General features: G+C 37.2%; 1 protein-coding gene across 6 annotated transcripts in view; it reads left to right on the top strand.

Annotated features, from left to right (window-relative positions):
* The window catches only part of fhip2b (FHF complex subunit HOOK interacting protein 2B), a 45,952-nt gene that overhangs the window by 9,687 nt on the left and 20,765 nt on the right, over positions 1-15,500 (top strand). For all 6 annotated transcript variants that reach the window (XR_015497272.1, XR_015497273.1, XR_015497274.1 and 3 more), the window contains 7 exon segments: positions 2,628-2,794; positions 4,565-4,669; positions 7,221-7,340; positions 7,453-7,665; positions 11,530-11,726; positions 11,811-11,928; positions 14,456-14,532. Coding sequence is in view for 3 of the 6 variants with exons in the window: in NM_001077766.1 (NP_001071234.1) it covers positions 2,628-2,794; positions 4,565-4,669; positions 7,221-7,340; positions 7,453-7,665; positions 11,530-11,726; positions 11,811-11,928; positions 14,456-14,532 (997 nt within the window). In the remaining 3 variants the exon portion in view is untranslated.

Genomic DNA, 15,500 nt, shown 5'->3' with positions numbered 1-15,500 from the left:
TAATATGATTAGCCTATTATTGTTAATTCTCAAACATATGGTAAAACAACAATAACAATATTAGGTCTATGTGTATATCTACTGTTGCTTTAAATGCTAAATTTTGCATAGTCATTGTCGTGGACTTGAACAGACTTTCAATATTTCCTGTTTGTTAATTCACAATAAAATAATGACATCAGATTACAACTATTAATAATTCTAAAGTTGAATTATTATGTTTAAGGGTGCTTTCACATCTGTAGTTCGCTTCATTTGGTCCGGTCCAAGGGCAATAAATGATACATTGTTGCATTTTCTGCCGTCTTTGGGTCGTTTTCACACCACACTGCTGGCTTTGGTCCGAACCAGTTGAAACGAACCAAAATGCAGTCATCTGACAAAATCCACATCTCTCATTGGCCAGACGTTGTTAAACATATTTCCTAAACTGCTTATTGATTGGTCAGAATTCACGTGCGGGAAAATGCCAACGAATTCCCAAAAGTAAACAAAACCGGCAGACACAAAATGTCGTTTTTACTCTGGAGGGACGACTGCAATAACTGATTGTATCCCTGCTTTAGACAAACTATACATTTCGAGAGTGAAGCATGGCCCAGGCTGGAAAACAGTGTTTTAATGCAGGGGTTCTCAACTGGTTTGGCCATGGGACCCACATTTTTACATGGTCAGCAAGCCGCGACCCAAATCTTTTAGGAACTATAATACAATTTTAGGATTTATAATTAATTTGTATTTATTTGTTAACGTAAACTAGTAACAGATACATCATAAGACATTCACCAAGACTTACAAATAAAAAATATTTTATTGCTGTCATTGCTGGATGAAATTGCAGAAATTTTACAAAGTAAAAATGACAAATACTGTTAACAATAAACTTAATAAAACATGTTTTATAGTTTCTAAATGTTGTTTTAATTTAGAAGGTTTCATGCTCTCTTTTGAGAGCACCTCACTACATATGACACTGAGGCTTTAAGTCTTTATTTCATCTATCTATCTATCTATCTATCTATCTATCTATCTATCTATCTATCTATCTATCTATCTATCTATCTATCTATCTATCTATCTATCTATCTATCTATCTATCTATCTATCTATCTATCTATCTATCTATCTATCTATCTATCTATCTATCTATCATCTATATATATATATATATATATATATATATATATATATATATATATATCCATACTTTACATATTTACATATTTACGTGTTGCAATAATTAAATGAAATTTCACATGTCAAACGGTAGGGTTGTCGCGCACACATTTCAAAATAAAAGTCCGGTATAAGCAAAATAAGTAAAAAAAATTACTTTGGTTGTTTTTTTTTTTGACCACACACTCCGCGACCCACTGAAAATGTTCCCACGACCCACTTTTGGGTCGCGACCCACCAGTTGAGAAACACTGTTTTAATGGATCGCTCGTCACTTCAGGAGGAGGCGTGAATTAATTTAGCTAAACTGCGGCATGGTCATCTTGCGGAAATATTACCAACGATCCATCAGGTAATGTTTTCCCCTCTCTCTCTTTGTTGGTAAACCGCTGTCAACAAATATTTTTCCTCCATATCCCATAATGCACAGCGCATCGTCCTACGGCAGCTGGATTAGTCCAAAACGCACAGTACTTTTTGCGGTTGGACCTGTTTTAGTACGGATCATATTCTCACCACAAACTAACCGCTCCAGGGTTCGTTTGAAAGCGTATCGAGACCACCTCTTCAAGCAGGTCTCGGTACACTTACTTGGTCCGCTTTTGGTCCGAAAACGAACTCTAGTGCGATTCAATTGAACTAAATAATGCAGGTGTGAAAGCACCCTAAGACATGTACTTGTCATCTGGCATTGACAGCATTATTAGACCATTTGTTTTCACTGGTAAAATTAGAATTTTGTAATTATCAGATTCCTTCTTGCATTATATTCAACATTATATATAGGCTAGGGTTGTTATACTGACACAGTAAACAGTTTCATCCACAACACTTATGTGTTCAGTATGAAAGAAAAAACATATCAAATGCTTGTCGTAATCATAACTGTAAAATGCGTTATGATCATTTAAATGATGTGCGCACAGGTTTCACTTCCGATTGCGGCTCATGGCTGCTGTCACTGTGAAGAAAAAACACACACATGCAAATCAAACCTCCCGTACAGCCCTTAAACGATCACTCTGTGTAACAAACTGAACGTTGTTTACAACTTCATTACCTGTTATTCACAGCCTATGCAGGTTCTGTTCAATAAAGTAGGCGTCATGCGTGCACGCGCGCGTTCTCGGAAGTAAAGAAACTAGCGGTCAACTCACGTGTGATTTCGTGGCCACGAATACATCATAACATGATGACAAAAATGACATTTTTGGGTGAATTATACCTTATAAATACAGTATGTGACACTTTTAACACCGTCTAATGGTGTCGATGTTGCTGTGAAGACTTGTGTGTCCACTCTTACTCTTCTCTTCTGACCTTAAAAATAGAATTGGCCGAATCGTAGAAAAGCTGAATTAATAGCATGTGTAGGGTTGAATCCAGATCGTGATCTTTTTTTTTGATTAATCGTGCAGCCCTATCTCACACTGATCTTTTTTTCTACAAAGATGAGTCTCGTGCGGTGAAGAATACAGACATCCCATGGAGGCTCCGGCAGATGCTGGATATTCTGGTGTATGAGGAGAAACAGCAAGGAGAGGAAGCAGGTCCCTGCATGGAGTACCTGCTCCAGCACAAAATACTAGAAACACTTTGCACACTAGGAAAAGCACAGGTACAGTATGAGGACACAGCTTCAAGGGAAAACTGGAAATTAATTATCATGATTACCACACGTTTACTTGAAACTATTTGAATTTCAGACATATTCAAGGCATGGAAAGTACTTAAAGGGCCATGAAACCCCCTTGTTTCAGCAGGGTGTTTTCACACCTCTACTTTGGAAAAAGTCAGAAAAGTGGGAACTAAAGTGGGAGGGTGTGGGAGTGTCTATTTGGGCACGCGCGAGTTTCAGTCAAAATACTCACACACAGTAGAAAGTGATGGTGTTTAACCTACATGGACATCTGTAGTCGAATTATTTGCCAAATTATTAAATGTTGGACTTTAACTGCAGTTTGGCTCTTTCATTCAGGGAATTCATTCATGCCCCTCGCGACAAACGAGATATTTAATTCGAGGAACTGCTCTAAGCCTGTATTTTTCATGCAATGTTTGATACCGCACGGCGAATGAGAGAAAAAAAACTCCGCATTTCCCGGAAACTTAGATGCACACGGCAGGTAGCGTCAGAAAGCCGCGTGTGTTATTCCGGTCACAAAATGCGGTTAAAAACCCTACACGAGGTTAAAGTTTGGTTGTGGTCCCAACATGTTACGGTGCAATAGTTAACTTAGTTCGATACGAACAAACTGAATAAACAAAGAGCACTAGTCGCTCACTTACCAAATCTGTAGAGACAGAACAATCCACAGCAACAAGAGCCGCGTCTTTATGAAGAGAATACTACAAGCAATCCGATCTCAGCGTTTGCAGATGAGAACAGCTCTCAGGTAAACAATAATCCCCCTTAGACACGTAAGTTGTTGTTGTCGAGCGTCGCGTACACTGTTAATCCACACGTGAGTCTGAGCTCTCACAGAGAGAAAATGAAAACGAAACTTAACGCCAGCAAACTATAAAAGCAACACTTCACGCTTGTTTTGCCAACACAACGTGGCGTCTATGTCGTGTAAACACAGTAATGAATATTTATGAAGTTGCACAATAGAGCGCGCTGATTGGTTTGAACCAAGCCTTACTCATGCATTAATGCATCACACTGTAAGACGTAATAAGACTCACTCTGGCACAGATGCCCAGTCTGAACGCTGGAATACAGGCTATTATGTCATGACCGTGACGCAGCTTCAAAAAACAGGAAGTACGAATTTGCTTGAAATAACGCAAAAACAACCAATTTACACTTTTTTGTGAAATATAGGTGTCCTAATAGTGTTTTTAGCAGTGTGGGACACATATACGACTGTCAACAGCTCAAAAAATGTGTTTTGGTGTTTCGTGACCCTTTAAAAAGAAACTTAAAAGTGCTTGAATTTTATTTGAAATGAATTTTATGTTGTTGTTTTTCAACAGTTGCACTGTTCTCCTGTCAAAAACAGAATGGAAAAAAGAGAAATTCTTAATTTAAAAATCTTACATTTAAATCTTGTACAAGAACTATGACAAATAATGCACATTTGATCTGAATATTTCAGAATCCACGTTTGAATTTCCTAGTATTGAATTCAACAAATTTGTATTAAAGTTCTGTGAACATGACTAAATTTGATGAAATGTTAGTTTAATTCCTGAATTTTTTGATAATGCCACATTCAAACATCATCAATACTCCCAGAGTTTTAATGTAAATATTAAGTGTTAGCGAGGCATATGCTGGGGATGTGAATTACAAAGGTGCTTCATTTAAAATAAATGGTGCATTAAAAAGTGTTGAATCTGCTGTACATGAAAGTGTGAATTGTATTATTTCTTCATTCTACAGTATCCCCCTGGCATGAGCCAACAAGTGATGGTGTTCTTCTCTAAAGTCCTGAGCCATATCCAGAAGCCTGTGCTGCATTTAATTAATGTTTATCGGCCTGTACAGGTAAGACATGCTAAGTAACAACTGTCACTGAATGACAAAGAGCTCCGAGATTATTTTCAGGACATTATACTTTTGAAAATGAAGCTTCTTACACTCCTGAAGGCAGCATTTATTCATTCATTTTCTTTTTCAGCTTAGCTTAGTCCCTTTATTAATCAGGGGTTACCACAGTGGAATGAAGTTTTCCAACTGTCAACACTGGGAAACACCCATACAAACTCTTTTACACACATAAAATATGGCCAACTTACCTTCTTGCTGTGAGGCGAGGTAAAATATTGTGGCATTTTGATCAATTGAAATTTGACAGTTTTTCTCAATTGCTATAACGCATTTCTTGGAAGCACCTTTCATTTGAACAAAACCATAAACACAAATCCAGATCTTCAGAGTAAATGGACAGAACCCATGACTATTTTCAGCAAAATCCTAACCCAAAAGATATCTTAGTACTCAACATTAAACAAAACTTTTAAAGGGTATACAAAATAGTCAATAAATATACAGTTGAAGTCAGAATTATTTGCCCCCTTTTGATTTTATTTTATTTTTTTTAATATTTCCTAAATAATTTTTAACAGAGCAAGGAAATTTTCACAGTATGTCTGATAATATTTTTTACTTCTGGAGAAAGTCTTATTTGTTTTATTTCAGCTAGAATAAAAGCAGTTATTAATTTTTTAAAAACCATTTTTGGGAAAAAATTATCAGCCCCTTTAAGCTAAATTTTTTTTTTTTTTGATAATCTACAGAACAAACAATCGTTATACAATAACTTGTCTAATTACCCTAACCTGCCTAGTTCACCTTATTAACCTAGTGAAGCTTTTAAATGTCACTTTAAGCTGTATAGAATTGCCTTGAAAAATGTCAAGTAAAATATTTATTGTCATCATGTTAAAGATAAAATAAATCAGTTATTAGAAAGAAGTTTTTAAAACTATTATGCTTAGAAATGTGCTAAAACAATCTTCCCTCCATTAAACAGAAATTAGTGAAAAAAAGTAAACAGGGGCGCTAATAATTCAGGGGGGCTAATAATTCTGACTTCAACTGTATACAGTAGTCAACATTTGAAGTGGATCAAAACCTTTCATCAAAGTTATCTCTTAAACTATTGAACAACACCTATTCTTGCCTTTGCACGATTTTAATTAGCATTTTTGTTCCACTTCAAATGTTGACTACTGTACAGTACAAAGACGATTTATTTGGAACTACAAAATTTAAGAGATTGACTCTTGCCATCCATACAAACATATCCACTTCATACACATCTTCATACACAATGGTTTCAGCAAAAGATGAAATTTAAGCATAGCTTTTCTGGGTAACTGCTGTCTGGGTTGTAAATCCTACACAAGTACATTTTCATAATTTTTTCTGTTAATTATCAATGTTACTCTACTATGTCTGGTTAGTATGGCTGATCTGCTTGTCGAAGAAAGTGGTGCGCATTTACGGCCGTCGAATATCCACCTTGCTGATGGTTTGTGCAAAAAGACACAATGGAAAAAAATTCAATTTTACACTACCTGACAAAAGTCTTGTCGTCAATCCCAGTTGTAAGAGTAACAAATAATATCTTGACTTCTGGTTGATTATTTTGAAACTTGCAGAAGGTAGATTTTTCTGATGAATCTGTTGAACTGCATACTAATCATCACAAATACTGCAGAAGACCTATTGGAAATCGCATGGCCCCAAGATTCTTAAAGGAATCAGTCAAGTTTGGTGAAGAAAAAATTATGGTTTGGGCTTACATTCAGTATGGGGGTGTGCAAGAGTTGATGACAACATCAGCATCCTGAGGTATCAAGACATTTGTGCTGCCCATTACATTACAAACCTCAGAAGAGGGCAAATTCCTTAGCAGATAGCATTATTGAGCATGTCTGGGGTAAGATGAAGGGGGAGGCATTGAAGATGAATCCAAAGAATGTTGATGAACTCTGGGAGTCATTGCAGAGATGAATGGATGCAGTCCTCCAAGCTCATGAGAGTCATACACAATATTAATTCTTTCTCCTCTGCACCATGACCTTATATATTATAATGTACATTATTTCTGTTAAGTGAAAAATCAAGGCATGATCATATTTTATTTTGGTAAAATATGCGTAATCTAGAGGCTTTTGCTTTTCATATAAGCCACTTCTGATAACAAATGATCAACTAGAAGTCAAGTTATTATTTATTGTGCCTAAAGCTTGGATTGGTGACTTTTGTCAGGTGGTGTAAAAAGATTCCTTTAACTTTTTGAATTGATTGAAACAATAAAAATATATTTTAATTTTTTTTATTTGTATTATGTGCAGTTAATTATTTCCACATTTTAGCAACTTTGTGCCAATTTGTACATTTTTTTGCTTATTTCAGCACAATAGTTTTAAATTTAAGCCACCGTGTTGATTATTTACATTTGTAGAGCATATAAAGTTACTAAATTGTGGTATGGAATGTAACAAAATTTCTATGGAAAAATGAGTTTGGACTACACTTTGTGAGGTGGAAAATGTCTTCTAAAAACCAGATTGTCACTCTTTTATAGAAGCTGATCAATCTGTGCGGACTCCCCCATTCACAGACAGAAAAAGAAGAGTCCCAGTTTCTCTTTGCTGTTTGCACACAAGTTAACAAAGATCCCTATGTCCTTAATTATATCCTTGAGGTATTTAATTTTGTCTTCTTGTCATTGCTATGTTGACTCTCATTAACATTTACACTCTGCTGAATTTGAAATCTTAAAAATGATGACAAACACACCTCCATCTTTATCAAAGATTAAAAACGACTCTCTGAAGAGATCTAGTTCTACCTCAGACGAGGCTGCGGAGAAGGACTACAGTGGATCCTCCAGTCCAGAGAGGGCATCCTCACCCTCCTCGTCCAGTTCTGCCTGCTCCCTTTTATCCCGTAGTGGAGCTCATCCTGTTAGCTCACCTCTGGAAGCCACAGGCATGATCCCTGTACTCCTTCACCTGGAAAAAAGTGAGGTAATTCATTCTGGGGGAAAAAAAACAGAACAAGGGTTAAAGGTGTAGCTAAAAATGCAGGACTACAAAAGAAGTATTTTATTCACACCAAGTTTGACTTAAAGGTGCTGTATGTAAGGTTTGGACTATTCTAAAGCATAAAAATACCATAATATGCTTGCAGATATTTTAAGTATCATGCCAAGTGAAAATTCTTGTGTATCTGAAAAACAATGATGAAGTCATGTGCGTCTCGAACCAAAACAGATGTCTTTGTTTTTTTTAACCCACCTAATATCAGTTTAGCCAATTGTATTTCAGCACCCCAGGTTGCCTTCATGGAAACAGCCTATTTGATTCCTTCAGTCAAGAAGGCTCTTAAAATATGCGTCAGCGACCGGAATGCAACCTCCAGTGGGCAGTAGCAGACTCTAAAATGAGACACAGATTCGGAGTTCAGGGCTCGAAATTAACTTTTTTACTTGGTAGCACCGGTGCTCCCAACTTCAAAAATTTAGGAGCACCAGAAAAAATTTAGGAGCACCAGAAAAAATTTAGGAGCACCAGAAAAAATTTAGGAGCACCCACCAAAAATGATTGAGCACCGCTGCAAATTGTATTTTAAGGGACATATTGTATTTTAAAACAACATCAATTAGGACTAACAAAAACCAGAAACAACTATAATTAATGCTGAGATGACATTGATATTTGTGTGCAATAATTCCAAAATGTGTATGTCTAATAATTCTAGAATATTAATGATGATGAAAATGACAATAATAGTAACAATGAATTACATTTCTCATCATCATGCTGCCTTGAATGTGCTTGAATGTAAGTTATCTGCTATAAAAAGTCTGTTACTTTCTGAAAAATAAATGTATAGTTTGCATCAAACAAAAATGAAGCATTGAAACAAAAGATTATAATAAAATATTAAATTCAAGGCTGAAAGCTGCAAAACAGTCATCAGTAACTAAATAAAAAAATATATACATCTCATGAAAGAATAGGCAAAAGAAAGTAAGTAAAGTCTCACTTCTATCACTCTTTAAAAGTTTTGGTTTCAGTTTGTGTCAATTTAAATGTTCCGTCTGAGCTGATTTTCATTTTTCTGTGTTAGTGGAAAAGCAGGCGAGTCAGCCGACCCAATTTATGAGCAGGTTGAGCACCGGCGCAATACCGCTGTTTGTTATGAGACGCAGTTTCAGTGTAAACTTAGTAAAGGCGAGCTTCTTTGGCGATGATACAGTATTAGATTTGACTTTTAGCGGACATTTGCGCTGAACTGCTGAACGCAGTGAATGCAACGCATCGAGATTCGACCACCTTCTCCGAAAAGCACATACTCGATTGATCTCAGCTGGCGGATCAATATTCACCACGTGTCATGATCGCTCTCATCTGCGTCTCAACTTTAGGTGGGGTTTGCACTTTGCAAACCTGTGTGCTTTAAGTTTTTACACTTTAGCCGTTTGCATTTCCCGTGGACATAAAAGCTCCCTCCCTGTCATCTAACAGTGGATAGCCTTGAGTGATTGACAGCTAATATGAACCAATATAGCGGCAGGGAAGAGCGATACAGCACGTTTTTAAAAAAAAATCAAAACAGGTCGCACTACAACCATTATCTGCAGTCGCACTAATGCTCCCATATATATTATGAGGTCGCATCGATTAATTTTCGGGCGCATATGCGACCAAAATGGTCGCAATTTCGAGCCCTGGAGTTCCACATGAAGTGGTTATTAAGGAGCAAATAATATAAATATTACAAACGTAAACTTTAGATGAGCAGGTTACATTGTAAACTTGTGTCCTAACAACATGCTATGTGACGAGATTTGCAGTGATAAGTAATTTGGCTGTTTGCACCAGACGAAACACGACAAAAATTAAATACAGTCATTCAGAAGCACAGAATAGTGCACTCACTGCACTCCAGCCATATGTTTATGTAAGGTTTACAATCTTAACATTATTAAGTGTACATGCTGACACACTGATATGTCTTGGCACAGTTCTAAAGTTCAATTTCAAATGTTTTATTTTATTTTCAAGATCTGAGATCTATCTGCTGCTGCTTTCAGTAGTGTGGCAATAAATGTCTGGTAAAACAGCATTCAAACTCACATTATTAGCATTAACCACTTAATTAAGCGCATGAGGTGTACCTGAGGTGATCCTGTGGTTCACCTGTGAGAAATAAAAGCTGTTTCTAAAATTTAAATTTTAGGTGTTGCTTAGAACAAAAACTCCTTTGAGTATGGTAAATATTCCTTCTATCGTGTGCCGTTACTTTTAGTTAGAAAACGGTTCAAATAAACCCTAAATCCGCCTTTAAGGATAGTCAGTGCACACTCACATCAATCTGGCAACCTGTGCTTGCATTAACTCATCAGAGAAGGAGCCCAGTGAAAATGTGTTTTGATCCAAGAGTGCAATACCTAGTTCCACCACTGGATGTCAAACTTACATACTTCACTTTTAAGTTCATTCATTCATTTTCTTTTTGGCTTAGTCCCTTTATTAATCTGCGGTCGCCACAGCGGAATGAACCGCCAACTTATCCAGCATTTGTTTTACGCAACAGATGCCCTTCCAGCCACAACCCATCTCTGGGAAACATCCACACACTCATTCACACTCATACACTACGAACAATTTAGCTTACCCAATTCACCTGTACCGCATGTCTTTGGACTGTGGGGGAAACCGGAGCACTCGAAGGAATTCAGAGAGAACATGCAAACTCCACACAGAAACGCCAACTGACGAGGCTCAAACCAGTGACCTTTTAGCTGTGAGGCAACAGCACTACCTACTGCGCCACTGCGTCGCCTCACTTTTAAGTTTTTATATTTAAATGAACATTGACAGCGCATTTCAATGACCTCCTTTAGACTGTATCTGAGTACTTTTGATTTACGTTTTGATTTTTAGAATGCATTAGTAGGAATGTTATATTAACAATTACTGTATAAGTATTATTTATTCCTAGTTCATGTTACCCACGTGTCCCGGATTGAAAAGGGTTAGACAGAATCTGCAGAATTTTTTTGCTACTTCTATACAGAATTTTGTAGAAACTCTTTTGATTTATGCAGAATAATATTGGGAGTGTAGAGAAATGCCAACTGACCCAGCCGGGACTCGAACCAATGAGCTTCTCGCTGTGAGGCGACAGCGATACACTCTGCGCCACCGTCACGCATATATATGTATATATTGCAATCATGATTTTTGAAAGTATTACATCACTTTGTAAACTTTTATTAGCACCATTTGCTGAGCCTCCTTGTACAGTTTGAAACGCCACATTCGCACGGAGCATCAGCGTCAACGCTTTCCATTCACTTTGAATGGGTGACGTCAGGTGTTGCCGAACTGCATTGTGGATCCGTCGGCGCTGCTTCAGAGGTGTTGCTCGCTGCAGAAGTTGGGCCTAGCTCAAGTTTTCAAGCGCAGATGGAAGCATCAGCCAATCAGATCGCTGTATGCAAATACACCAGCTAAACAGTAGCCTATTGACTGAATTTTATTGGCTGACGCTGCTATGACGATCGCCTAAGCCCCAACTTCAGACACGCCTTCAGTCAAGCGATGGGGCTGAAGCCCCGTGTGAATGGGGCAAAAGAGCACTTGGACCCGGAAGCTGTTTCACGTTACAGCATACGCCTGTTATACAAACAGAGATTACAGACCGCTCAGCTGTGTACGTGTGTATCTACATCATAAATCTGCAATTAACTTCAGTAAGGCCGGTGTGTTGCAATGATCATTGCTTTGTGAATATGTTTGTTTGCAGATTTCACACACACATTTTTGTTTAGTAAATGAGCCCCTTTGTTTTTAACAAAACTTGCTCTCCATCTCTCTTAGAAACGTCGGGTTGCACATAGGTCTTTGGAGAGTTTGCTGCTTCTGGTCAGCTCACCACAGGAAGACACTGGACATCTGCTGGGTGAAAGAACTCCACTGTGTGACCTTCTCGCCCAGAGGCTGACTGAACTTTACTTACTCATCCCTTCAACAATCGACCCTGCAGACATCCACAGCTTCTCCGTTGTACAGTGGAGGTGTGTTTGCTATGAAGTAACTAATCGATTTATTTATAGAGGTGTTTTTAATGTCATTCTGAAGATGCGTTGTCGGTTTTGTAGGACTCGGTTTACACAGGACAGTACAGCGGAGAGCCAGTCGTTTACTGGCAGCGAGAACGTCTACAGGTTTTTCTGCTTTTTGGACTACTGCAATGAACTCATCAAGCAAGCACCAAAGGTTAGACAATATTATTTGTGTGTGTTTCTTGACTTTACAATTGATTAAGCTGCATTATGATGGTTTATATCCTGGTTCACATTACATGTCACAAAAATATTGTGATGTTTAAGGGCAAAAGTTGAAGTTGCAGTCAAAATTATTTGCCCTATTGTGGTTTTTATTTTTTATTTTATCAAAATATTTAAATTATGTTTAACAGACCAAAAACATTTTCACAGTATTTCCTATAATATTTTTTCTTCAGGAGAAAAGTAATCTTTCTCTTGTGAAAGGCAGTTATATATACATATATATATATATATTTAAAGGAATCCTTATCTTCCTAATGTAATTTTTTTTTTTATTGACGTTTAAAAAGATCTACTGTCATGTATCTAAAATATGCACATCTGTCCTGGCTAAAGGACCCAGATCAGCAGTTAACATAAATAGAGAGTTAATCTCCTATTAAAGCAAAGTTATTGTAAAGGATGATTATTAAACTATATTAACAAAAATAACAGTAAGCAAAAGAAAGCAGATAAAAACATACTGTGTGTGATAATGAAAGGATGATCACATGCACCCAGTTAATGTTAGGCCTGTTAATTTTTTCAAATAATTATTAAAATGAAAGCAGTTAGGGTACTGCTGCTGCTTACAAAAGGATGTATGTATATATATTTTTTAATCGTAAGCTCTTGAAAGCAGCAGGACTGTGGGTGCACTGCATTTCGCGCGAGTAATCATCCTCTCATAAGGTATTCACCTGCTTTTGCTCGCGCAAACAGTTATTTTTGTCAGTCGTGCTGCTTCTCGATTCTACGATCAAAATTTGGGCCATCCTTATTGTCGAACCCTGGTTTAAGAAAACTACATTGTAAAAATTATTACCAACCAGCCAAAGTGGCTAGTGGGAGCGGCTGTCCTACCCGCCAGATTGGAAATCTACCCGCATTTGGCGGGTTGGCGGGTGTTAATGTAAAGCCCTGCTTATAAATACAGTATGTGAAACTTTTAACACCATTTAGAGGTGTCCACGTTGCTGAGGAATGTATGTAAAACAACATGGCTTGTACAGCCACCTTTGCTTCTCTCCTGAACTTGAACATATGATTGGCAGAATCGAAGAAATGCTGAATTAAGATCCTCTAGGGCAGGGGACACCAAACTTGTTTCTGGAGGGCCGGTGTCCTGCAGATTTTAGCTCCGACCCTAATTAAACACACCTGAACAAGCTAATCAAGGTCTTACTAAGTTTACTTGAAACATCCAGGCAGGTGTGTTGAGGCAAGTTGGAGCTAAATCCTGCAGGGACACCGGCCCTCCGGGACCGAGATTGGTGACCTCTGCTCTAGGGGATCGAATCGAGATCGCAATCTTTTTTCGATTAACTGTGTAGCTCTAGTGTGTAATATTTTTAAGTAATTCAAAGGCAGCATTTTAAAACCTTTATGTATTAGTTCCTAATCTGATAGATTATATGCTGGATTGATAGATTTGGTGTGTAATATCTTTAAGTAATTCAATGTCCTTTCCTTCCAAAGGCAGCAATTTAAAGCCTTCATGTATCAATGTCTTCATGACTTTTTTAATTAGTCATATTTATGATTAGCCTCTTTAATAGGTTACAAACAGAAGGAATGACAAATATATACACACAATAAATATTAAGAAGAACAAAAAGCAACCACTTGAACTCTTTTGGGGGAAGCTATTATGGGATACTGGGACTTTCTGACCCCAGCACTTATTTATGTTTTAATTTTTCCCCCCTTTTGTCCTGGTAAGCCCAAATTGTCGATATATAAAGGACTCTGTGGAGGCTCTTTCATGACTGTCAGTGTTTTATCAGTTGATTTCACTCCAAATATGATTTCACTGTCAAGATGGAAATATATATATACAGTTGAAGTCAGAATTGTTAGCCCCTCTGAATTATTAGCTCCCCTGTTCCCTGGATTTCTGTTTTACAGGGAGCAGATTTTTTTTAAACACATTTCTAAACATAATAGTTGTAATAACTCATTTCTAATAACTGATTTATTTTATTTTTGCCATGATGACAGTGAATAATATTTGACTAGATATTTTTCAAGACACTTCTATACAGTGTAAAGTGACATTTAAAGGCTTAACTAGGTTATGTAGAATAACTAGACAGGTTAGGGTAATTAGACAAGTTATTGTATAACGACGGTTTGTTCTGTAAACTCGAAAAAATGTATAGCTTAAAGGGATTAATAATTTTGATCTTAAAATGTTGTTTAAAAATTAAAAACTGCTATTTCTCTAGCCGCAATAAAACAAATAAGACTTTCTTCAGAAGAAAGATATTATCAGACAAACTGTGAAAATGTCCTTGCTCTGTTAAACATCAAATATTTTAAAAAGAAAAAAAAAATCAAAGTGGGGCTAATAACTCTGACTTCAACTGTATATGGTCATTACACCATTGCTGTGACCTCCTAAACCATTTCACAGTACTTCATGTATGGAATTATTTGTTTATTTGTTTGTTTGTTTGTCTGTTTGTTTTCTCAAGGTACTTGGTGTTAAAATGGCCAGAGCACTTCACTCTCAGTGGCTTAAAGGAGTCATCCAGCCTCATCTGCTTCAGATGTGAGAGCAATATACCTTTTTAAATGTTACCTTTCTGGCATCAGTATCAGTGTGAGCTTTTTTAATGTTTTATTGGCCTTTTTTGGAAAACATAGTGCAGCGACAATTCAGAGTTCAATGGTCTAATTAGAGCAGGTTCCTCTGAATAAAAAAAAAAAACAGATAAATTATAAAATATTAAATGAGTAAAAGATGAAACATCTAATTGTTTTCATTAAATTACAAAAATTTTTATATGTCTAATGTGATTGAGGACCAGTGATCGGCCCTAAAAACCCTGATTGGAGCACCATTATCTGTAATTTATTTCTATAATTCTGTCTTTAATCGAGGCTAACCCTACCCTGTGAACCACCTAAAATCCTAACCATACCACAGAACAACACCATATCCTTAACTGCAGTCCACCTTAATCACAGCAGTGTTTTGAAGTACAAGAAGTACACAATAAGTACATTAAACCTAACAATCCTTTTTTTTTTTTTTAACCGAGTACATATTAAATTTAAAGGAGGACCATTTAAAATACCTTCTGTGAAATTTTTTTTACAAGTATTGGCTAAAGAATGTTCCAAACTGCAAAATTGTCATTCACAGTAATAACAGTATACAAGAGATGCGCGGATCAGCTGAAATGACACCCGAATCCGCGGCTTCATATTAATCATCCACCCGCCACCCGCCTGCACATATAGTTTTATCTGATATATGTATCTGCACCCGATCGTCACTTTAATAATTTAATTCTTTGTTTTAGGCATGATAGGTCACCGTCAGGGCCGGAGCAAACTAAACTAGAGCTCTAGGCAAAAGATGATCATGCAGTGATCATGCCGTCCTCATACCGAAAACGAGAGACGGCGGTGTGATTGCGCGTATGACAGCAAGGACCAGGGCTATTCTGCTGCCCTAGGCGGCCGCCTGGGTCGCCTCTATGGAAGCGCCGGCTCTGGTTACCGTAGATATTA

The sequence above is a fragment of the Danio rerio genome, chromosome 8 (genome assembly GCF_052040795.2).
Source record: "Danio rerio strain M-AB ecotype USA chromosome 8, GRCz13ab, whole genome shotgun sequence".
Classification (NCBI taxonomy): Eukaryota; Metazoa; Chordata; class Actinopteri; order Cypriniformes; family Danionidae; genus Danio; species Danio rerio.
Note: the sequence above shows the minus strand (reverse complement) of the source record. Positions and strands in the feature narration are given on the sequence as shown.